This window comes from Balearica regulorum, chromosome 2 (assembly GCF_011004875.1).
Source record: "Balearica regulorum gibbericeps isolate bBalReg1 chromosome 2, bBalReg1.pri, whole genome shotgun sequence".
Classification (NCBI taxonomy): domain Eukaryota; kingdom Metazoa; phylum Chordata; class Aves; order Gruiformes; family Gruidae; genus Balearica; species Balearica regulorum.
Genome location: NC_046185.1, coordinates 143,155,642 through 143,181,325, shown reverse-complemented (window position 1 = coordinate 143,181,325; position 25,684 = coordinate 143,155,642). Strand labels below are relative to the sequence as shown.

The 25,684-nt window shown below is 38.7% G+C and overlaps 1 protein-coding gene across 5 annotated transcripts in view; it reads left to right on the top strand.

Moving 5' to 3' along the window:
* The window catches only part of CDK14 (cyclin dependent kinase 14), a 320,956-nt gene that overhangs the window by 161,111 nt on the left and 134,161 nt on the right, over nucleotides 1-25,684 (top strand). For all 5 annotated transcript variants that reach the window (XR_012834151.1, XM_075746221.1, XM_075746218.1 and 2 more), the window contains 2 exons: nucleotides 1,690-1,813; nucleotides 21,245-21,365. Coding sequence is in view for 4 of the 5 variants with exons in the window: in XM_075746221.1 (XP_075602336.1) it covers nucleotides 1,690-1,813; nucleotides 21,245-21,365 (245 nt within the window). In the remaining variant the exon portion in view is untranslated. The remainder of the gene's footprint in view (nucleotides 1-1,689; nucleotides 1,814-21,244; nucleotides 21,366-25,684) is intronic.

The following is a 25,684-nucleotide window of genomic DNA, read 5'->3' as shown; positions in this document are numbered from 1 at the left end:
TTAAATATAACTGATTTAGCCTAGCAAAGTGGATATTTTCCCTATCTTTTTATTTTAAAAAATACTATTTTAAGTCATTTAGTAGAATTTAATTTTTATTCTAAGGCTGTAATGAAAGCCGTTTCTACTTCCTGCCCTTATTGAAATAGTTTTTGTGTACCATGAGCTCCATTTTAACCACAATTCAAAAAGGAATGTGCATGTTACTTATGACTTTCCTGCTATTCTTTCTTTTGTTTCTGTATTTTGCTCTTAAGTTTCCTCAGCACATTGTTAGACCCAACCCTGGCAAGAAGGTGATTGATATGGCTCTTTGTGCCCTGGCTAAATAGCTAAACATACAGTGTATTGTGTCTGTACTCAGGGAAAAAATGAAATGCAATTAAATTCATTTCAACTTCAGTAACATGACATTTCTGTTTCTTTCATGTCAGCCTTTATTCTCTTCTATAATCAGATTTTGTAACCTTTTTTTTATAATGTCTCCTCACTTCAGCAGTCACTAAATAGGATGCTTGTGTTGCAAGTTAATTAGAAATTCTCATGTGCCTGGGTTGATTTTCCCAAATCTTTGGTGTGGTTTCCACATCTTCTGAGAGAACACATTTCACCGGCCGCTGAGCCGTGAGGCACGAGGTCCATGTCCACTCTTGAATCCTCTATGTTTGCCTTTGTAAAGGATCGTTGTGTTCCCATATAAAAACTGTAGTATTTCTTAAAATATTTCAAGCAATAGGAAGGGCCTGTATATTAGGAGAGATTTTTCAAAACTGTGTAGAAAACTCCTGGGAAACGATTGTTCGCCCTTTGTATTGACAAAATCCATGAGGGTAACACTTACAGCCTTTCACAGCAGGTGCCAATAAGAATGCAGGAGAATGATGAGAGAGGAGATGAAAAGGAGAGGACAAAAGATCTCCATTATCCAGCTCTTTGTTCATAATTGTGAATTACCAAAATACACAGTACCAATGCTTAGCTCTAGGGAAAGCATTTGTAGAGTCCAGTGAAGGGTTAAAAGAAACATGGAGGATGAGTTAGGTTCCTATCTAAATTAACCTTAAAGGCTATTATAAGTAGGTTTCAAAAGTCATCTTTAGGTTCAGTGAGAATTACTGTTTCCTAATGAAAAATACATAGGCAACTCCCATTAAAAAAAAAACTTCGAAGGAGAAAACCTGTCATACTTGCAGATTTCCTTGAGTATGTAGGCATTATTGTTATACTATTAATTTCTTCTTTGTTTTAGCTCCAGTGTCCCATCCCCCAGCCTTATCTCCCCATCCCTATCCACCCTGTACTGTTGTTTCCTATAATTAGTGAAGATACACATCTGTCTTCAGGCTACTACCTAATCTCTAAGGCCATATGGGCAAATGGAATATAATTATAATCTGGTAGAAATTGAGCCTTCTGCACATGGTTGTATTGCTCTTGTTCTTTTTTTAAAGCAGGCAAATTGAATCTATGATATAGTAAGGCTTGGAGGCTGGGGTTAGTCCTTGCAAAGTACGTCTTTTTTAGATGGAAATTTTGTTGTGTTAATTTGGGTGGGAATTACGCCAATTTGGGAGGAATTCTGACACAATGTTACCACAATATGCAAGCACCCTGCATATTGTGAAGAAATCACCTGTGGTTGTATGCAAAATATTAACAGAGGTCATTTTTTGTCCCCCTCTTTTTCAGTTATTTTTATTTCAGTTGCTGCGAGGACTGTCTTACATCCACCAGCGTTACATTTTGCACAGGGACCTGAAACCACAGAATCTTCTGATCAGTGACACGGGGGAGTTAAAGCTGGCAGACTTTGGTAGGCAAGCAGTTAATTACAAGTCTCTTATAATGTTGTAGGAATGTCAGACAGATGGTTCCATTGATTTCTCTCCCCCCCACCCTATTCCTTAGACACACCTTCTTCATTGTAGATAATTGCACATTTTTCTCCTGAGCGAAGAAATTGATTATGGTCAACAAAATGCTTGATTAAAAGGGAGCAAGTGAAAACCAAATATATACTCCAGTTCTCACAAGGAAGATAATGCTGAAAGTATTTCCATTTTATTTACCATGAGACCTCTGAATTAGAATTCAAAACCTTTAAAAAGAAAAAAAAAATAAAGACCTGAGGAAATGCAGACTATATGAGAGCATAATTACTTAATGGAAGCAGCTCTAGGGTTGTGGAGATCTGGATTAACTTTCATAAAATGGTCATTGAAGGAGACTGAAAGACACATATATTGCTTCTAAAGAATAAAGGAAACTAGGATCACCTGGACTGCTTTCAGTATCCATTAGTCCCTTATGGGAAAGCCTTATGTGGAGTATAAAGTCAGGGAAAACTGTCTACTGAAATGTTAGCCTTTTTGCCTTTTTTAATTTATTTTTTTAATACTTTCTAGTGGCTACACTGGGGCAAGTACTGTTTCCTCTGAAAACCATTGTGAATGCAGATGTGGAAAATGGCACTATTTTTCTGCAGTGGTTTTTACAAAATGTTGTAGGAATTTCTTTCTTTCCTGTAGGTCAACTTCTCAGCTACTGATTCCAGTAGAACTTCTGAAGTAAGCTGAAAATGTGACCTATTGGCTTTTTTAAAATATCTTTTATTTTTATGACTGTTATCCACATCGGGCTTCACATTTCATGCAGCAGCAGTAATGAGGGAACCTTATGTGCTAATTGGCAATTTCACTGCTAATGTAGTCATGGTTTTTTTGTCTTTTAATTAGCATTACTGCAATTAACAGCTCAGTGTATATTTGCTATGCTGGAGAAGGGAACAGGACTTCAGGTGGACACAGTCCACAAGAACTTCATTGGCCTTTGGACTGTAAGGCAATTAGAGAAGTAGTATTAGAAACAATTATTATCTGGGTTTACATACCGTTTTCTGTTGCTGCTTTTCAAAACTTGGAAGATGCCAGAAGTTCTTTAAAGATACACTTAAAAAAACATTCTTGGACGTTGCATTGTATTAGGAGATGTCATCTCTTAAATACATGAAACAGGTGAATCATTAAGTGGTTTTGTAGTGAAATATGAGTTAGTCCTCTGTTGAAGGTGCTCTGCTGTTCGAGATGACTAGTTTTGTTGAATCATTTATGTGTATAAAACACTATGAACTTACCTGACTTCCAAGTATCCCCATATTATAAGTAAGTCCTTTAAGAGACTGCGATGATGATGCTCTATCTTTGATGAATACTAAATACTCTATAGATGATCTTACAAATATTTCATATGGTGTGGGGGGGTTTTGTGGGCCAGGGGAGTGGAATTGCTAAAGCACTATGGCTTTTGTGGCTGGGGAGAGGGAGGCTGCAAACTTTTCAGCTGTGCTTTTAAGAAAACCCACCTTTCACCAGCACTGTTAAATGCTTTGCTGGAGGTGTGAACCAATCAATGAAGAGTCCACCTCAGACTTAGGTTGACCTCTCTGGTTGTATTGCCTAATGTTGCCATAGGACAGAGGAAAAGGTGAGACATTCGTTTTCACCCTGCTGTAGTAGGAAATGTAACCATCATTTCTAATGATATTATTGCTTCATTGTGGCACTAAGGCTAAATATCTCAATGATGACATCAAAGGCAGGATTTTCCCAGCTTTGTGTTGGCAGGAATTTAAGGTTGACCATTGTGTATTATTTTGAGAGACTAGAGATGTATAAGTACAACCAAAAAGAAATACCCAGTAGTAGACATGAATGTGTAATACTGTGGAGAGCGTTTTTTTCCTCTTGTAAGTTTGTCCTGATCTAACAGAAACATCTGCATAATCTACTCTTATACGCTAAGAGAAGATTATATATCTCCATTTTTTTTTTAAAGCTAGTTTTCTTTCATGGCTCATGACCTCGTAAAATTGAAAACCAGATGGGTTAAATTTCTCTTCTGAGAACCAAGATGAAAAATTAGAAGTGATGAAGTTAAAGTCTAAAGGGTCATGACCTCATTCACTGGAGGCATGAGAAACGAGAGCTCATCTGTGTGCTCTTTGTGTGCACCCCTGTGCATATTTACTTATTTAAACGCTGTATTATCATAGCCCACCTTCCCAGTACGAAAGACTCTTCTTAAACAAGATGTAAAATACAGTCCTGTTTCTCTTTATGTTTTTCTCCCATGAATGACTAATTTGCAATAATGCGCTTGGAAAGGAAGTCAGTTTAGATTGTATATTTGATTAATTACATGAGGAGCAGTATGGAAATTAGAGAGATGGGTGTTTTGCTTTCAAATGCACTCAAGGCAGGAGAGAACCTATCAAGAAATCAGTTTCTGCCAGAGACAGGATTGACTTTGCTAGCATAATAAATATAAAATCCTAGAGCAAAGGCCTTTTAGTCTCTAAGGACAAGACCTTCAGATTTTGGTTTCATAAGTTTACAAAAAATCAACAGTGTGGCCAAAGTTTTTGATTTGGTGTCAGACTTATTTAATCTCCTCTGTGTAGGATATCAAATACTTAAAAGCAGGCTGTAGTAAATCATAGTTCTTGAATAAACAAGGTAAAAGAAAGGCTATTCATGCCTGCCAGTGCATTGCACTGCGGCTGAAGTGGAATCTTTGAATAACCGTGGGCATGTGTTTTTCTACAGCAGGGCTCCCAGACATAGATACTCCACTGTGTGGGAGTGTCTTTGTTCAGATGAATGGTGGTTTGCTTTTCTGTTCGTTGTGCTCTAGCTGCTAGGAAATGAACATTTATGAGAAGACTCAGCAGTCAAATGAAAAGGGAGAACAGAACATAGAGGCTTTGTCAAATTAAAAATGGATGAGCTATAAAATATGGCTTTCTTGAGAAGATACAATAGGGGAGACTACACCTTGAATAATTGTTGCTATGAAAAATAGTCCTTGAACTCCATTCCTGCATTCTTTTTTTTCAATCTAATTAAAATTACAGAGGAAATTAAAGTATATTAGGAATTCTCCTTATGAAATGAAGTGCAAGAATTATTTTTGTTCCTGTGGTGTGAATTTGGCTATGGGTTTGTTTATTTTCGCCTGCACATATGTCTGTCTTGAATAGAAATAAAGTATTATAAACCTTTAATGAGTAACACCATAAGCAATTACAGACTTAAATGGATAGAGCCTTGTGCTTAATGCTAGTTATCACACAGACTTTAACTTTGCACTGTATACAGATGCATTTATTTGGCCTTTGGATGTTCTAGACTAAATGCATTTATCTGAACTATAAACAATGATGTCAAACGGCTGTATGGCAGTGGATAGGAGCATGAACTCAAAGACTGAACACTAAGAATATCTTTTTTTTTTCAAGAGTTAGTTCCGATCAGGTGATTAGTTATCTAAAGAAATATGTGATCTGTATTCATACTGAACATATTATAACCAGTGCCATATGTCATTTCAGTGATCCCTTATTTTCAAAATGTCACTTTGAACCTCTAAGAAATACATACCAAAGACTATAGGAGCAAATATAGGTGAAAACAGCAGAGGAACAGACAAGCTCTGGCAGGCGTGTATCTTTGACTCTGCTTGAGGGTGCTTCTGAGTGACCACAGGCAGAAGGGTCTCGGGTGTTGGAATGGTTTAGATAGTAGCAACCGAAACTCTACAAGGAAATTAAGGCATCTGGGAGGAAAATGTGTTGAGGTGAAGGAGGACATCGGCAACAGCAGGATGGTGAGAAGGCGAAGGTAAGATGCGGGAAGAGTGTGAGGGAGAGAAGCAAAAAGTGGTTGTGGAAAATGTAGGCCCAGTGCTAAGGGGAGCAGGTGATTAGTCACAGCAGACTCTAATAAGGCTGAGGTGCTCCATGACTTCTTTGTCTTGATCTTCATGAATAAGATCTCACAGGCCTTTGTTCTCAGAGATGGGATTCAGGGAGGAAAGAGATGAGTGGAAGAGAATTGTGTTAGGGATCTTCTGAGAAATCTTGACCCATGCAAGTTCATGGGTCCAGGCAAGAGGCCTCCCTTTGCTTCACTGACTGGACAAAGCCTTGAGCAATCTGGCAGGTTGGACCAGGCGAATGCTCCTTTTTGTCTGGTTCTGTGACTCAGTATATACCATGCTTGTTTTGTTTTGTTTTGTTGTGATTGAGTACTGGCATTTAGCTATTGTCTGTGCTGATATAAATCAAGATTGGCTAATCAGTTATGTTTGCATCCAGATTATCATACTTAATAAAATCAAGGACAAAGTCCCTAAATAGCTGATAAAAGTCAAGTAGGTGGTGAGTCCCACCTTCCATGTGGGACTTCCCAGAACAGATTTACTCTTTTTATGCCTTGTTTCTTATTCTCTGTCCCAAAACATCCACTAACAGCCTAATATTCTGACTCTTCCAGGGACAACAGGGACTTCTAATCTGATTGTAGTATGGTTACTTGTACGTATCTTTTAGTTAGAATAATTTTGTTCTTTCTGAGTTGAAAACTACATAGTTGTTATTAGAAATTTTCAGATAAAACACTTAGATAGCTTTTGAGGGTAGGCACATTGACATCACCTTTCAATGCACTGAGAAAATCCTCAAGGCACAGGTGTAGAGAACAAAACATTTAAACGTGACTAGCATGTGAGGCAGCGGTAGCGCTTCTGAGGCTGTGAGAGAAACTGGCCAAATTACTAGTAGGGCCCTTGTCCTGCTTTATCTGTGAGCTGATCAACCTGCTCCTGGGGATTGTATTTCAGGGGTTTGCTTGTTTGTGAAATTTCCCTGCAGCTGCCTTTCCCATTTGTCTTTTCTGTCTGTGACCTGCACAAAGTGGGTGGATGAGAAGTTGGAGAACCTGTTTGGTCTTTATCTTGGGTTGTGCAATTACTGTAGGTGCAAGGATCTCTGATGTAGTCACATCTTTTAACTGGGATGCCATTCTTTTTAGTATGTACACTGACCTTCTCACTATGCCATGGTCCCAAGACAAATTACTATGACTGTGCAGATACCTGAGAGGCAGAAGTGCAAAACATGATTTCAAAGTATGAAACAGCAGGTCTAGAAGGTATTGTTAGCTTGACTATAATTTGCAAGAATAGGAAAACTTGTTGCTGCTGGTGATGATAATTATATTTATTATTTATTATTATTAAGACTTGAATAGACATTTCCACTTCCCTCCTGTTCTCTGCCCTCATTTTTGTTAGTTTTGGTCCTTTAAAAAAAAATCTTGAAACTGCCGTAACACCACAACAAATTCTAGTGTTACAAGGTGAGCGAGAAAGAGCACCTCTCTGATGGCAGGAACAAGCGCGAAAGCACCAAGTAGTTCCTGATGCCCTTTCTTGTCTGTAGGAGTGGACTTTGGAGAGAAAAACAGCATGAGAATCTTCATGGCAATGTCTTTGCTTTACTCTCCCAAATAACACTGACCCTGAAGCTTTTTGTGTCAGCTTTTTGTTGTCTTTGGGGATCTCCTTGCATGCGTAAGGAGCTGCAGAAGGTCTGCATTGTGGTGGAAGTCCTGCCTTAAGCTTTCAGAGTTTTGTTCCTATAAAGCCCTGTGATGTAGTAAAAGAGAAAATTAAGTAAGTAAGTGTGATTGAACCATGCATCCTTCTAGATACATAGGATGATTAATAATAGATAGCAGGAGCAAAGAGGCTTGAGGTTTGTAATAAAGAGAATTATACTCAACGGACTTGCAGTTTAAAACTGCAGCTGAGTATTAAAGAGGATGTTTCCATGAATTTCCATATAGATTTTTCTGTGGGGAGCATGTCAGGGATATGTCACAAGGGACAAGACTATTGCTGTATAGTTTACTGTTAAAATGATTAAAGCTATGTTGACAGCTTGAAAACAAACTAGTTCTTTTTTCACAGTAAGAATCCTGTAAGGAATTTCTTTATAATGTACCATATAAGATTCATATGAAAGGTTGGATAGCATAAAAGATGGCTTGCATGGATAACTGCTATGTTTTTCTGTGTAAATGCTCCACAGAGTATCAATTCTTGAAGATGCTGGTATAAGGAGTTGTCACGGTGCCTGAAGAGCTGGTACTTTATATTGTCAGCGATGCTTGATGACATCGTTTGCAAAACTCCTCCGAGAGTGTCTCCAGTTACGTAGGCTGGCTACCTCTCATCTTCCTGGCTTCAAGGGAGCTTGAGCTGCCTGGCATTCGGGATGGGCTGTAGGAGCAGCCTGGGTCACTTCTGAGGCAGCTGACCCGCAGCAGGCTCCTGCTGTCGGGGCTGTAGAAATGCTGGAAGCTGTCTGGGTTTTTGTTATCAGAGGCTGCTATGGTAAAGGGAACCAGGTTACCCCAAATATAGGTCCACAGACCTCTCTGACACCCTATCTGAATTGAACAGAGAAGGAAAAAGGCATTTCTTTCCCATATTCCTATGGGAGGTTGCTGTTACCACGGGTGCAGCCTGTTCCCCTCTGATAGCAGTCTTTGAAAACGGAAGAATTTGTTCTTGTCCCCCCTCTGGAAGATCAGTAATGGGTTTCTTTGAGGGCTCTGTTTGTATTAAATACCAAGAAATGAAGATGACTTCAGTGACAATGTTGTGAGTAACTTGAGAAAAAAGGAAGTGGGAACCTGGAAAGTGAAACGTGAACTGCTCAAACTTGAGTTAGCTTGCAGGTCTTTGTAAAAGACAGTTATTTCTGTAATTAAACGGTAAATACAGGATTTTCTGTTGAGAGCAGAAGTTGATGATGCCAGTCATGGTGGCAGCTGGGCTGGAGGCCTGGAGCAGCAGAGCAGACTGTGTGCATTTGTCCTGGCATAACCTCGAACGCACACTACGGACTCAGTGAAACAAGCCCTTGCTGCCCCCATCGCTTTCTAGATCCAGGGGAAGGGAGGCCAAAGCTCAGGACTGGAGTTGACAGGTAGCTAGGGGACCTGCAAATCTTTTCTCTTGGAAAAAGGATCAAAGTTGTGGGCTGCGAATGCTGTGGGTACTGTGGTCCCAGAGACCCATGGCAGGCTGCTGTTAGTCGTTTGCTTTTGCCAGGATGACAGGCTTTCCTTCCACCCCCAGATGTTCCTTCTCAGTTTCTAACAGTATAAGTGGCTGCTGTCAGGGAGCAGCCAAAGCTGCCTCCTTCCTCTCCCCTCAAGGAGCAAGGGCTTCACGTGCTGTGCTCGTGACCTTCTCTCATGGAGAGGGAGAAGAGATGTGTAGGTGGCAGGAAATCTCAAGTGACAGCAGTGCAAAGGGGTGGATTTGACTTCTGGCATTTGGGCTGAAGAATTCCTCTGTGCATTGTTTTAGCAGGAGACTCTGTGGTCTGGTGCCGTTGCAGATGCTTCTTGCTTCTCATGTCTGTCTGGTCTGTCGTTCCCATTGTGGACCTCAGTCTAATTTGCTTCATAGATCTGATGGTTTTATTAAGGTATGAGGTAAATCTAAATAAAAAATTGCCATAGTGAGAGTCAATGCAGGAAAAATACCTGGAGCAGAAAATAGGTTTGATAGCGTATGGGGAAGGAATAGATTTGATACAGGTTTACTGTCTGCACTTACAGCGCTTCAGAAAACCTATGACATTCAGTTTTGTTCAACTAAGACTTTAACGTCTCTCTACTAATAATAAATACAAAGTAGTGCCACACATTGAATTTTTGGCCGTGTCAGTCCTCACGGATTGCTTTTTAACAGTTGAAATTAAAATTCTTTAAATATACCAGCCTTTTCTGCTATTACTAAAGTAGATGCTGTAAATTAAGCCCTTCCCACTGAGAAGCACTGGGTAGGATTATTGGCTGATAAGGAAAATCTTTTTAATTTTTTTTTTTTTAAACAATTAAGGAGCTGGAGATTGGTGTGACTCACTAGATGGGTCCCCTGTTAAACACATCTCAGATTACTTAGGGTTCAATCCAGTTTCCCATTGTTACGAGTTATATCAAGCTTTTAAATAGGAAGAAAGCATCTTAATTATCCATTAAGGGCAATAAAGGAAGTTGGTTATGGCACCATTAAAACAACTGTGATGAAAAATCTGTTTCAGTGTTTCTTACTTAAGAACAACATGGGATTTGAATGTCATCTGTACTGCAGCTAGCTCAATGCTGACTGTGATCTTCATTATTCCCACAATCATGGTTTTTTTCATTGTCTTTTATTCCCCACCTAAGTGTCAACCAAGCTGTTATGTGATAATAGTGCAAAAACCATGGAGAACGGTGATCTGCTGTCTGTATAAGAGAGATCCATGCATCTGAATGAATCTGTAAACATATATAAAATCTGGGCAGTAATGAAAAGGGGGTTTTAATTGGGGGAGGGGGGGCTTATTCAGTCACCTGACAATGTTCTCCCGTCACTTTTATATGAGAACATTTTCTCTACCTACACATCTTGCTTCTTTTATAGCCTTAGCCTTTTGACTGCTGTGGCTACAAGCCCCTATACTTAAAATATTGAACTTTCTTTAAACTTTATTGTTCTGAAGCTTCTTTACTTGTTTCTGATATGGCAGTTACGGGCGAAAACAACGACTATGGTCATGGCAAAGTTTTCAAATATGGCCATCCTGTCTTTGCTTTTTTGCTCCGATTTTTATGGTTTTGTTTAATGTTGCCTTATGTAAGAGAACATACTGTATTATAAAGTGAGAAAATTATGCCAAATTTTAAAATATTATTCATTTAATTAATGTGTTAATAGTTATGCAGATTTATTCTGCACAGGAAATAATCAGCTATGTGGAAGTTAAAGGATAACTGGAAAATGGTGTGGATTAAAGGAGAAAGAATTCATCATAAGTCAGAACAAAAATATTGATGTGCAAAGAAAAAAATTAACTTGAACAGAGACTGACAGTTCATTAAGAGAAATGTGCCGTTTAACACAATATGAAATAATTCCATAATTGAGATAGCAATTTAAAGAGGTGATGGCTCTGTAATTTATAACATTGTTTGTTTTGCCCTAGACAGTTTAAAACCTTACCTTACTGCAATACAGTCATTTTGTCTAGGTAATTGTGAATAATTTATGCAGGGTTTTTTTCATTCCTTCTGAAGGACACAGTGCTGGATATATTAATATATTTATAGATGCACAGTTCATACTGATGTAAATGAAAATCACGCTTGCAGGTCTACCTGCATTAAGATGAGAATTTCCCCTGCAGCAGTTGGCCTTCATGGTCGCCAGAAGAGGACAGGCAATGCTTGTCTTAGTAATACTTAACACTTCTCCAGTGATTTGCATTTCCAAAGAGCTGTACAGATCTTAACTCCACATAGCCACTCTTAGATATGTTACAGATAATCAAACTATAAGACCGAGAGGTCAAGTGAAATGTTGAAAAAGACACAAAGGTACCAATATTAAAAGTGGGAGATGAGGAATCAGCAACTTTTTATCTGGGTGATGTGGGAACATTAAGAACCTCTTGGCATGGGGTGGAAATGCCGCTGCATGCCTTCTGTGTTACGTGGTACGGAGAATGGCTGGTTAAATCTTCACCTTGGTAAAGGTGCCCAAATTGTCCTCCAAGGTCAGTTCAACTTTTCCCACCTTTGGCTTTTGTGGCTTATAATATGTCGGATATTACAGCAATTTTTCTCTATGGTCATTGGAAATAAGGGAGAAGGAGATTTTCAGATGTCATCTCTTTTATTCCCACCCACAGCCATGAACATACTGATATCCTTCTTATTGCAGCAATTTTTAAGTCACTCAGACGTCAAATTTTTCAGTTATATTTGCTCTTGTGGCAATACTTGCTTTTAAGGATATTTCATTGCAATGGTTTTAAAGTTAGATAGTAACTGCAGTGGGTTGATTTGATTGTAAAAGCAGATATTGAGTACGAGGCACTAGAAGGGAAAAGCTTTTTATGTCAATATTGTCATCACTGATGTTAAGTTTTGGCTTCTTTAAGCAGGCTGAAAATTTAATTCACCTTTGAAGTGTCTGTAGACCTTAGGAAAAAACTACATAACTTTAAGAGAAAAAAAGAAAAAGGCAGTGGCTTACTGAAATGTACTTTATAAACACAAATGCCTAATGTTAGCTTCTTGAAATTGTGGCAATTCTTTGCCCATTCTATCTTAGAGTGCTCAGGATTACCACCAGCTTTGCTACACAGGTTGCAGGATGTGATACTAAATGAGATGTGCTCACCTGTACTTACAATTTGCTCGTACACACCAGCTTGAAATAGTAAGTGGTTTAAATAAAACGTGAAATGTTTCCAAGCTACTGATAATACGACAGTAGTATTTTGTCTGTGGTCAAAATACTGTCAGGGATCCTTTGCTTGCAATCTACAGGTACTTTTTATCAAGCATTGCATGGAGAAGTACATCCATAGTCCTTAAGTTAAATGAAAGAATAGATAGAAGAATGGCTTGGTTTCAGTACTAACTGATTTTCACTTGTTTTATTCAGTCACGATATAGGGTTCTGCAGTTCTACTGACTTGGCTTACATATGTACATAATCGACTGGATTTAGTTGTATAGCTCCAATTTTGCTGTCCTGGCAGTGGCATTTCAGTATCACTGTAGCGAAAGATGTTGCAGGAGGAACACTTGCTTTTTAACTACATGTTTCCACAATCATACTGTTAAGGCCCAGCCTTAATGCTCTTCTACTGTAACTTTTTTAAAAATGAAATTGTCTGTTCTCATTTCTTCTTGTTCTGTGACAAAATTGTATTAAGAACTGATGAGGTAGCTCTGCAGGAACACACATGCCTGATTACTGATGCAAAGTCAAATAATAATTTAGACCTAAGCATATTGGAATGTCTCTCACATAAAACTTTTCTTCTAAGATTTGTGATTCAGCTAATTTAAGATGACAGACATTAAATGAATTTTGACGAGCAATTCAATTGAACAGGTGAATGAGACTCCAGAGATTTCTGTTGTAAAATGTTGCTTTATAATATTGCTTTACAGAAGTAACAGTACTTACGCAGGTTTTCTTAATGGTTTCACACTTGAAAGCAAAGTGAAAATAATTTTAAAATTTAATGAAATCTTTAAATGTCCTATAGTTATTTTGTTCTTTGAAGTATTTCAAAAAGCATTGAAATAACTGAGATATTGTTTTGTTTTGTTTTGTTAGTTTTGCACCAGTGCCTGTACTGTACTGTACTGACGTTTTCAGGTCACTTTTCTCTGACTTAAACCAGAACGTATGTACTAATGTGATAGCACATGCAAAATGTACTGGAGTTCTCCAGAACAGAACAGCCAAGACAGTGTTTTTACCTGCTAAGGAAATATGTAAGCTGCGGAGTAGAACATATTTGTAGCAATGACAAAAATCAGCTGAGTATTTGATCTATAAATAGTCTGTCTTGGGTACTGGAAGCAGCCTGGATTAAACTCCATGATCACTAGAGAACCATTTGTGCCAGGCAGAGCAGCCGTGGTTCAAAAGACGAGGCTGGATAATGGAACAAATGCAGCTGCGTCCTGCAGCATGGAGATGTATGCTCGGGTGACATCTTTGCTGGAAAAGCAGGCACATCAAACTTAATTGCCTTGGCTGTGCAGTACAGGGGCCAGGAGTCGGTGGCTGGTAGCTGCAGAATTGTGCTGTTCATACGTAAGTCAGATCTTGTACTGTAAGAATCGATGGTTTCAGTACCCATGTGGTGACGGTTTTTCTAATTCACAAATTCCACTCCTGCAGGGTAATGTCAAATGGCAGTGTTGTTTGATTTGTAAATAAAATAGTTGCCAGACCTGCTTTCCCAAAGTACTGTTTATAGATGTTAATGTTGTTCAAATATGTGCTTCTCCATGTAGCCCTGTTCTTGTTAAATTAACTATCCTAGATGAGGTCCTGGGATCCGATCTGTTTGTAAATAAACTTACAGGTGCTTGATTAGGCTTTTAGTAGCTGACTGTGACTTGAGGTGTTGTCTTCATCAAAGTTCTCCAGCTATTTTACCTCTAGATGAGAAATGATGCATCAGGAAAATTGTAGCATCCCACTGGAATAAATCACTCCATAGAGTAACATCCCAGCGGTCATTCGACTACCATTGCCTTTCGTCAGTGTTCCAGTGCTCCACAGATTGACTGCGCTGAGTTCTTGACCCCATTAATAGATGGAGAGAGTGGTATGTGTTCGCTGTGACATCACCTTGTCATTGCCAGTGTTGAATGGTCAGTTATGAAACAAAATTACCTGAGTGTAAACAACTGGGATTAGATGTTTGAATATAAAACTCTCGGTGAAACTTAGCTTTTAGGTTTCTGTTTGGATGACTGTGAATCACTACAGTAGCACCAAATTGTGCTTATTTAACAGTTCTTCAGCTGTCAGATTTAATACAACATTAGATAGAAGGATTTAAATTGTACTGCTGCCCTGTATACAATGGGCTTGAATCTGGTATGTGTTGAGTCCTCTTAGTGCCTGAATGAAGCGGGAGGCAGTTTGTCTCCATGATGATTTTCTAAAAAAGATAAGTCTTGCACAGCACAGAGCAAGCGTATTTATTTCTCTACTGGTATGTCATCTTTAGCCTGTCTCATGCAATATGTCAAGTACCTACTGCACTTTCATCAAGTGATAAGTTATCACGGTACCAGTTGATAGGCTTGGTTCATTTTTACTTGAACCCCTGATGGAGTCATCCAAAAATGGCTCTTGCAGTCCTGCTTTTAGTTGTACAGATAGGGATCATGGTAAATTGTTAACTCTATACACAGTAGCCTGCGGTAGGTTGTTAACTTCTGTGGTCAGTGCTTAATGGACTATTATACTTCACCAAACTGGACATCCATAGCTCTCAGTTTGTCTCCATACAACACTTTTTCCTTGGATCATTTTATTTTTTCTTTTCTGAATTCCTTTGATTCGTTAGGGGGAAAAAAACCTAACAACAGTGAAGCATTTATACCTCAAAACTGTAGGAAAGTGGTCTATTAGCTTTCTTGTCTTCAACAAGTTCATTGCTCATGTGTCTTAAAAATCCACATATAATTTTTTTATTATTATTATTATTCTCCTCTAAACTCAAATCATTGTCCACTACTGGGCTCATTCATTCATAGCTGCTTCCCAGTTTTCTCACTTTTCTCAGGGAACATTAAAATATCCTGAGATGCATTACCTCTCATTTTCAGTGAAGAATTATTTTCTGCCTGTTTGTCCTTTCTAAAACTTCCTCCCCACGCTCTGCAGATCTTCCCAATTTAAAACCATCTGTTCAGCCATTGTTAACTCTTTGCTTCAAACCTAACAACTTCACTGTGGAATGAGTAATTCTGACACTTTCACTTACAGCCTTATTAGCAAAGTTCATGTTGGGACGTTGTTAGGAGGAGGGGGCATTATTTTTGTATAGATTTTTTTGTGAGACAACAAACTGGGGATCATTAAGTAAAAATCCAGAATCTGGAAAGCACGATTTAAATCAGTCAACTGTTAAGGTATTGTGAGCATGTATTTCATAACCATAATGAAGCCAGGTCTTTTCAGTAATGCAGGAGTTATCTTTGATGTGAAGTCACTTGCTGTCCTTGAGTTCTCTTAGCTTTCGCATTTGTGTGAATGGTTACGGTGTTAGTGCAGGTTGTTTCTTTTTTTTTTTCTTTTTTCCTGCCCACACTGTTATTTATCTGCTTCCAGACTAGCAGAGGCAGTTTGAACATATTCATGCTGACCCAGAAGGTCATGGGAATAGATATGCTTTCCTGGTGTTGAAAATGGAACATATATTTCTTTTGCAATTCCATACCACTTTTTGACTGAAACTGAATTTTTAGTGTGTTTCTCTCTGCTAATAGACAATGAATGAATTTGGCAGTCATGGTACATGTTCAGCATCAGTGGGCTTTTTCAAAATGTGTCAAAAAATATTTATAAGGATTTTAAAGCAGGGAAATAAACAGCTTTATAGCTAGGATGGCTGTCAGTCAAATTAATCAAAGGGAGCTTTTAATCTACAACCAACGGCTGAGCTCTTTCTCATATCCCACTTTTCCACTGCCTATGACCCTTCGAGTGGCTCAGGAGGCCGAGGAAAAAGGTGATGATGGAAGAGATGATGCTGGCGTTGTTGAAAAAGGAAAAACACTTTTCACGAGGGCTGGAGTCATTCTTTCTGGTAGCAGAAAAAGTATTTCTGCATCTCCCCTTTCTGTAACTTGTGTTGGTGAAACTGACAGTTGAGTCCCATTCACAGACCAGAATAATTATCATCTGCCTTACTGTAAGTGGTTGTCTGAAGACATACATGAGATAAGATTTGCGGGGAAAAATAATCTTTTATTAGAACAAGCGATACGGCTGGAAAAACCAGACAGGCTGGGAGGCATACGTGCCTTTTGCCTTACTTTCTGCTCTCTGTCTCTTGAAGGCTGACTCCTGCGCTCCAGTTTGGAAGACCAGTCATTGCTCAAGAGCATTGTGGGAATACTAATTTGGGAACCTAATTAGGCTCTCCCTGATAGCGGATAACTTTTATAAATGGACAGCACTACCATAATCTAGTGGCTATATTAGGACTCGGACATAGGATATTGTAGGTAATTTATCTTATTTGAAAGGAATTTAACTCGGATGCTCTGGTAAAGGCACATCTCGGAGACAGATGCGCTTAGGTAAACAGCAGAGGCACCTAAAGGCTGCAGGATGCTCTTCATTGCCAAGAACTGACTTCTGGGTTAGAGAGCTGACTGCTTCATTGAAGCAGTGTCAGTGTTTCCACCATTTTACTTCTGGTTTGTTGTCACTCAGGTATTCACTGAATAAATATGCTTCTGTTGGAAAATGAATAGCTGTGTAAATAGCTTAAGTGAAGCTGACAGTTCATGATCTACAATAGAATACATTAACAATATTTTAATATTGTTACTGAGTCATAGTTATGATTTTATAAGCTGTTTACCTCAAACTCTAGGTAATTGTTAAAATAAACAAAACAGGAGGCTAAAAAAGGAAGCATGAAAAGAATCTGAATCAAAGAAAAACTGCAACAGAAAAAAATTTTTTGCAGTATGCCTTGCTAGAGCCCTTTTTGATATATCTAAATCAAAACAGTAAACAGCTCAACACATTTAAGGTGTAATGGAAAGGGAAACCATGAACCTGGTTGGCAAGCCTTTGTTTTTGCAGACGTGACTGGTTTCCTCATTTGCAGAATCATATTTGCTGTGAACAAAGGCTTCCTGATTGTTGTATGAACTTGACTAGAAAGCTATCCTGCAGCTAAAGAGATATCAAATATTAATATTTGTGCTCATGTAGCCAAAGGTGTATGCATTGAATAGGTCTTGAGTGTGGATATAGCTACGGCCTCTTGTAAAAGCCAAATGCAATTTAAAAATTGCAGTGATAAATCAGTGCAATGTGTTGTGTCAATAACTGATGCTAGCTGAAATCACATGCAACCTCTGACGTTGAGATAAAAGATAAAGCAAGACGAATCAGAGAAAATTGTATTTACCAAGGCAGGAAATATCTTCTTACTTTTTTATTTTTTTAAAATTCAGCATAGGAAGCAGGGTATCCTGAGCTGTTGTTTAACGAATGACTTACTTAAAGTTGTGGTTTGTGTCACAGCGCAGGCAGATGCTGATGTGCAAGCCTTGCAGTATGTAATGCATCACAAGACGCAGTTTCTTCTTTCAGTTTGGATAAATAATGGCCATGGAAGTGAGTGCCTGGAGAACATTAAACAGTGTCTGTTCTTCCCACAATGACACACAAGTTCTCCAGTGGGTCTGACGCAACCTGACTTTTAATAACTGGGCCTTATGCTTGGCTTCCTTCTCTCAGAATAAGGCTGCAACAGCAGGACATGTGTTGACCTGTTCTCTTTCGGAAGACACAGGAACCAGAGGGGAGCTCACTGCTTGTCAGGAGGTCCTCCCTCCACCTTCCCAGGCAAAAAAGTGCTCAAGCAGCAATATGTAAATGTTGGGTACTCACCTGGTGATCTCTCCATTTACCTTCTGGCTTTTATGCACACTGGCCATTAAGGATTGAAGTTTTGATGATCCCCCATAAGCTCTGTCTTTTTAAAACGAGATTGTTGCTCTTCCTGTAGTGTAGCCATGGAAACAGACAGGGAACCCTTAAAGAAAGTGATCGAACATGCTGTGCTAATTAATCCTACCCTTCAGTTTTCTTTCAGTTGAAGGATGTGGTTAAATAAATTTTGCATGAGTAAGCATATTTGGATGTGCAAATGGATATAAAATATGTAGCAAATTTTCTTGCAGAAGGGTATCTCAAAAAAAATCAACTGGTAACTGTCATCTGTTTGCATCTGGAGCATCAAAACAAGAAATGCAGAATCTTGTTAAGTGTTTCTCACATATATATATATATTTTGATACTGTTCTTTTGAAACTGTAAATATGTCTGAAAGCTGAGGTTATTTTTCGTGCCTTAAGTGTGATGAGAGACATTTACATTAATTTTGAGTCTTCCAGTGAAAGTGTTCATAATTACAAATGCTTTATTTATGCAGAGCATTATTCAGAAAAAGCAAACTTTGCTCCCTCCCTGAGACAAAGCAGCTCCTCTGAGGCGTTAGTCCTTTCAGTTCTGCACAGGGGGAGCAACTGACTGAACAGAGGGACTGTGCCAAATTTTCCTCTGCCAAATTTTAACCTTTGTGAGTATTTCCCTGGGTTGTTCGCTCCTGCTTTCTCCAGTCTCCAAAGTAGTGTATGTGCCCAACTAGGAAACCAGTTGGCCACACCTTCAGACATATGGCCTGTACCCTTAAACCTCTTAAACCCGGTGATGCTGTGTGATGCCAGTTTATGGCTTCACCTTGCTCTTACAAATTTGTTTATGACTTTCTCCATGCCAGTAATGATCATCATCTAACTGAGAAACCAGATGTAGCAGCTAACCTCAAAGGAGGCTTTCATGGTGTTTTGGGCGTGAAGAGCAGATTAAAGAAAGACATTTAGTTGTCCAGCAGGCTGAGATTAGCCAAAAAGGGCCATCCTTTGAAAATCTGATGGATTTAGGTTAACCTGGAATGGATTAGAGATGGAGGAGATCTAGAAGCAGTGGGCTGAGGAAACAAGGTGGGCAGCAGTCCCAGCAGGATGGGAGGGCTGGTTCTATGCTGAACGGTCGCACAGGAGGAGGAAAGGTGTACTTGGGCTGGTTATAGCACTTGCAAAGTTCCATCCTGGCCAATAAAGTGGCAGAAACTGGCAGGCAAGCATGGATGTTGTATTATTTGGAGTATGATTTCTGGTATGGCAAGTTGGGTATTTCTTCCTCCCTGCATGGGAGATTTCTTGAGTGTTTGGATCAAAGCCTTTGTGTCATGGAGACTCAAGTTCATTTTTCACTCCATGAGCTCTAAAGTTTTTTGACAGTTTTTCCCAAATCACATGATGTTGCTAGCTTCATGAAAATGCCTTTTCCCTGCCAGCCTGTGCCTTTTCTGCTGTCAAAGCTAGGTAGAAGATTGGAGAGGAAATCATTTGCAACCAAATTCAGTCTAACTCAGGCAAGGCTAAAGGGAGGCTCAGACAGGCAAAGAAGGATGGGGGCATTCACCATCCAGGCTTCTCAAATCCTTTCATAATTTTTATTTAGCTTAATAATAGTAGGTCTGTACCCACAATTTCAGGGACTACTGTTTCAGGTTAGTCACGTGGGATATAGGTGCTCAGAAACTTGGACTTGTTAGTATTTCTCTGGGCTAGGACTAAGAGTTATTCACCAGTTAGAGCATTTGGTGGTTTCTCATCTCCTGGAAGGAAAACATTAATCTGGAGGCTGAGGCACTGCAGAGTGTGTGATGTGACCTCTCCTCTGACTTCTTTGGGGCTGTACTGCATTGGCCCACCCTGAGTTGTCTGTGTAAGCCAAGTTATTTGTCAACCTGGTGGCCAGATGAACCAATGTAAAAGAGACGGAAGTCTGAAAACTAAAAATAAATGGTTATTCATATTTGAAATATAATTTATTTTAGAAGAAATTCCGGCATACGAGTCAAATTATTCCCCTACACTGGTCTAATTGCTATAATCAGCTGATAATGCAATCTGCTGGCAAGATTTGCCATCATTACTATGGAGATGTATTCACTGAGATTAACTGTTCTTAAATAGCTCCTCCACTGTATTAAGAATAAAGGTGCAAAGGACTCTCTTCTGCACTCTTATGTGAATTCTCATGTTGCATATTTCTTTCCTAGTGTATGACTTCGCTTTCTGGTTTCTGTAAGGTGTAAGACATGACCTTCTGTTATAGTAATTTCTCCTCTTTTATAGTAATTTGTTTTGTGAAAGGGAAACCGGTAGTTCTTTGTTTAGGAAGACACAAAATACCCCAGTAGCGTATTCTCCTGATTTCCGTTACTTGTGCACGTCCAGTGTTCCCAGTGAGGGAGTGGATGGTCTTAAGGCAGTAACTAGGAGCACATTATTTGGAAAAGGTGTTTGCCAGCATGTGATGGGAACAGTCACCATAGCCCTGAAAATCTTTTTCCATGGAGGAGAGAGGCTTCTGTAGGAGAACTGTTAGAAAAGTATGCTCTTTACTGCTGTTTTTAGCATAGGAGAGTCTCTCCTAAAATCTTTCCAATGTTACATGAGATAGATTATGGTTGTGTAGTAATGTGAATTATTTTAAATGACTGACAAGCTTAAAAGACAATTATTGTAAATAGGATATCTTTAGTAGGCCACAGATTTCATTGAAATGATTTCTGCATCTGAGATTGGTACACTGCCAATGTAAGTTTGTTGAGAGAGAATTTTGCACATACCATTTTCTGATGTATTACTGCAATATTAATATTTATTTGAATGGTAATGTGTAAGTGTGTCTGCTGCTTTTAAATATAAACTTGAATAAGCAGGCTGAGCTTTGCAGTGTAAACTGTGGAAGGTTTCCTTAGGCTCCTCAAAAAAACCAAATCTGATCTGTGGCACTGTCTGGGAGTTTTCATTTCCTTCTTCTAAATAACACTGAAATGAAAGACTATCTATGCCTAAGGATGAGCAGTTAATGGAAATGGAAATCTTTGTTTATTTGTCTTTCATTTAGGTATGCCACAATGTATCTTTGCATCTCTCCTGGGCCTGTGGTTGTCATTATGAAAAGCGTATTTTATTATTCCTTCATAATATTCAGAGCTCTGTTAAGCCAGGTACTAAATGATAGATGCTACCATGTTCTTTCATTAATTATTCCAATACTAGAAGAAAAAAAACGCTTGCAACATGCCGTCATGTTATGTGATGTGTGTTTATATATCCTTTTAGGATTGTAACTATACAACAAACTGTTTCTTTGTTTTGTTTGCATTAATTTATTTGTGTTTACCCCACAGGTCTTGCAAGAGCTAAATCAGTTCCCAGCCATACGTACTCCAATGAAGTGGTAACCCTATGGTACAGGCCTCCAGATGTCCTCCTGGGATCAACAGAATATTCCACCTGCCTTGACATGTGGTAAGTATCACAAAACTCTACATAGATTTAGCTCTGATTTTCTTTAGACGTGTAAAACAAATACATAGCGAGGTTAGTGGTACAGGTTAAAAAACTTGCGTGTAGTAATCTGTGGTTCACTCAGTATCTCCCTAAGGGGATCCCCTCCTGGCACCCCACCGGTTGGCAGCTGGTTCCTGCTGTTGACACACCACTAGAAGAGCCATTGGTGCTTTGCAAGAGACTGAGTAGTTGTTGCTTGACTTTCATAGTCTTAATGGGGTACTTGGATATGATATGATTCTTGTTTTGCAGAAGATACAGACTTTTACTATGCACATCTGTAACAAGGACAAAACCAGGATTCTCTGGGTGTGAGGATACAGCCTCAGTGCTTAATCTATTGTACTTAGAAGTAAATCAATGTGTGACCCATTATAGTAGGTTTTTTTTCAAATTCACAGGTTTTATTTTGACCTGCAGGTTTGAGAGGGCAGTTTGATGTATACAATATATAGCACCTTGCTCCTTGTTGATAACATTTCGTCCTCTGTTGAACAAAGGTGGTGTTTGGTTTTCTGACTGTTAGAAATCAAGATGGAGGTTCTTCATTTATCCCTGTAGGTTTAAAGGTCACAGGATCTCTGTAATCTGTACAAATTCTGTAGTTAGTAAGAGCTTCAACTGTGTTAGTAGAAGCAATGCATGTTGATTCAAGAAACAGAAATGTGGAAAATATATTTTTCCTTACAAAGAAAGTCTCATGCTGTAGAAGATACTGATTTTTTTTTGAATGTGTATTTGACTTTTTAAATCTATACAACTCATTTCATTTAGGAAGAAAAAAATACTGAGCAGGTTTCAGAAAAATATAAAAATTTGTTTATTAGTTTGCTGAAACATCTTTCTTTAATACAGGCAACCTAAAATTAGAATTATGATTATGTTAAAGTCTAGAGGCACTGTAAGGTAAGGTAAAAAGGACCATATGTTTTCATACGGTGGGTGAACAATATTTGTCAAGGTAATCTTGCAGCTTAGTACTGAAACTGATGACCTAGCAGGAATATTTTGTCGCTGAGGAAAGGAACTAAGCATGACTAGGTTGGATTGAGTCCTGTAGCCAAGATCAGAGAATGTGGGATGAAAAGCTACATTTTCCTGAAAATCGCATCTAGTTTGTCCCCGCAGTGCTGTTAAGCCTTGACTCCTGGGGGCAGGAGTTAGATGCTGCACGATTGTTTCATTTGAAGGGTTACAGAGTATAAATACTAGAATATCTAATACTGAAGAGAGCGTTTAATATAACTGGGCCTCTGGCTGCTGTAGTTCCTTGACCTGTAATGGTAGGTGAACCAGGAGCCAGGAAAAGGGAGGGTGAACAAACATCTCCAAGTGTGAACGTTGTGATAGTGCAGCTACACCAGACAGGGAAAGGCAGCATCTTCCGTATCAGCTGTCTGCTTTTCTTCAAACCATTCTCCACCTCACAGATCTAAAATAATTTCTCCTTGCATCTTAGCTTCTCAGCTGTCCTAAAACTGTCCTGTTTTCCCAAAGATTGGGTTCAACCTGACTGGTGTCTTCACGAACTGTATGCAATCTCCACATCCCATCTGCTTCTCACGGTTTGCAGTCACCTCTTTTCCCAGATACACCTCTGACACTCTCAGCAAGAAGCTGAGGCAGGACAACTGCATCAAAGGGTGGAAATAGCTGGGAGACATAAATAGTTCTTTCTGCTCATCATCTTAGATATATAGTTCAGTCTACATGTGTTCAGTTTTTGAGAGTCCCACATCTTTCTGCACGTGTGTACATACGTGTCTCAATTTGTGAAGTACAGAGAATGAGAGAATATATAGAAACTGCTAAAGAAAATTTTTGCTGTTTTAGTAGAGCAAACCGCTCAAGAAATCCTCTGAAATGCTTTTTTTTAGTCTGAAGAGACATTGGATTTTTTAATATTTTTTTAACATTTATTAATTACAAAAATTATTGCACTTTGAAATTAAGGGGGTTTTTGTTTGGGTTTTTTTAAAACTGAACAAAGGATTTTGAAACATTTTTGATTCTCACGGAAACTTTTTCCACAAAGAAAAATGGTTCACTCTATAGTTTTATAGCTTCTATAAACAGATATTGTAACGTTCCTCCCAATAAAGATTTTATTAAAAAGTATAGTCAAACTGTATGATGTTACTGTGATAGAGATCGAATTAAGCTGTGCAGCTAATAGAAGCATGTTAAATCTATTGTAATTGCAGACTGAGCATTCGCTTCATAATCATGTTTATATTCAAATTACATGAACAGCAGGGAAGAGCAAGGAAGGACTCGAAATGCCATTTCAGCAATCCAGGTCATGTTTTTGTCTGAATTTCTATAATGATGTAAGAGTATTGAGGAGGAACACAGTAATTACATCTTCAATGGTAACAATAAATGAGGTCCTTTTGTACAGAGCATTTCATATAGATCTAAAAAATATCCAGTTGCCGCTCAGGGACATAGGTGGTAAGTTTTATTTCAAATGAAAAATTATGTCATACTGCTCTTGTACTAGATTTATAGCACTCACAAATTTTTGCTGTCCTGTACGAATTGGAGAACTATGAAAAGCTTAGAAAAAAGCCCCAGTAATACAGTTTCTTTCACATCGCAGGAATTTACGTAGAGGCTCAGCTAGTTCCATATCAGAAATCAGATTAGAGCAAATGTAGATTGTATGTGACAGAAGAGCTTTAGGTTTTCATTGCTCCGCTTTGCCGGGTTGTCTGAGATAGCGCTTCCCGTTTGATTGTGAGAGGTGTAGTTGCATGTTAAGGTCACTTGTGCTTATTTGGCACATCTAACGGTGAGCTCTGCTGGAGCACAGGCAGGCTTGGAGCTTTATTTATACAACTGTTGTACATAGCTGGGCCATAATTACATTAAAACCACTTAGTGACTTCCCAGAGTGGGAGGAAGGGAGACGTGGAGAAACCCATCTACCATCAGATTCCAAGGTAATTTGGTAATTTGTTATCAAAAGTGTGTTTGTTGCATTAGCATTTTTATGCAATTACTGGCATTATGTCCTTATGGCAGAGAGTGCGTGCTCTCCTGTGTCCTTATTGATGATCTACATGATGACAAAACTAGGCAGCCACTTCACTAAATATTTAAACAATGTTGAGGTAGAAAGCACAGCTGTTTCTTCTGTTTAGGAAAAAAAAAAAAAAAGACAGAGGGCTTTTGCTGTAGCCATGATAAATGACATTTCATGCTGGTTCCCAAGGAACAGAAAGTGGGGCTCCTACTGAGTAGAAGACCAGCTGCATGAAAAAGGAGTCCAAATATTAACCACTGGACAGTGGCTGGGAAGCAGGTGGTAGAGGCTGCGAGCTATTTTTACACTTCATTTGCTGGTGTAGGGCATTAGGATAGTAACTAAAAGCTAATGATCCACGTGCAGTTTTACATTCTCCTGCATTCTTTTTTTAAATAGCCACTGGCAATAAAATAATATTAATGAAGACGTACATGCATTAGTGGTGTCAGGCTGGTGATGGAAATCAATGCGGTGGGCTTTGTGATTTACTGCTGACAGCATTTGGTACAGCGGCATTGTGTGAATGTATTATACTACCCACAACTGCTTCAAAGAGTTGTGATAACCTTTGATATACCTTTTTTTTTTTTTTTTCCTCCTCTTGATGAGGACTTACTAGTAGCTAGGAAAATGGCTTTGCATTGCCTCTGGTGTAGCTTGTCCTAATCCTTGAATTTTACAGTCCTTTGAAAGTCAACACAAAGAAAAAAAAGCTTCAATACATAAAGGGTTTATGAGTTATTAAAACCCATATATAAGTAATAGAGAAACCTAGGGAAAAATAATCCCCAAATGAACCTATTGTATTTGTTCCTTACAGGAAGAATATAGTATTAGTAAATGAAGCAATTTAAACAGGTTATTAAATCCTTTTTGATTCTGGTAGTGCATGTTCTGTTACATCTGGGTTGCTTACATCAGGAAGTCACTAGGGATATTTTATTCTGAAGTGCAGCTGGCTTTAAACTGTGTTTGCTAGCAGCTGGCGATTTTTTGCATATCTTGTTGTTTTGCTTTTGAAAAAATACACTCTTTTTCACAGTTCAGGTAACCTAAGTAGTTATGGGCCGTGATGTATGTTAAATTCACTTTTATTAACTAACATCAGTTATGGTTAGTGCTGTGGAAGAAATCACTTAAAACTAGGCCAGTCAAATGTTACGAAATTGCTTATTAAATCACTGTTATTTAACTTTGTAACATCTGGATTGATATACATGATTTCAATTCTGATCTTAATTTAGAG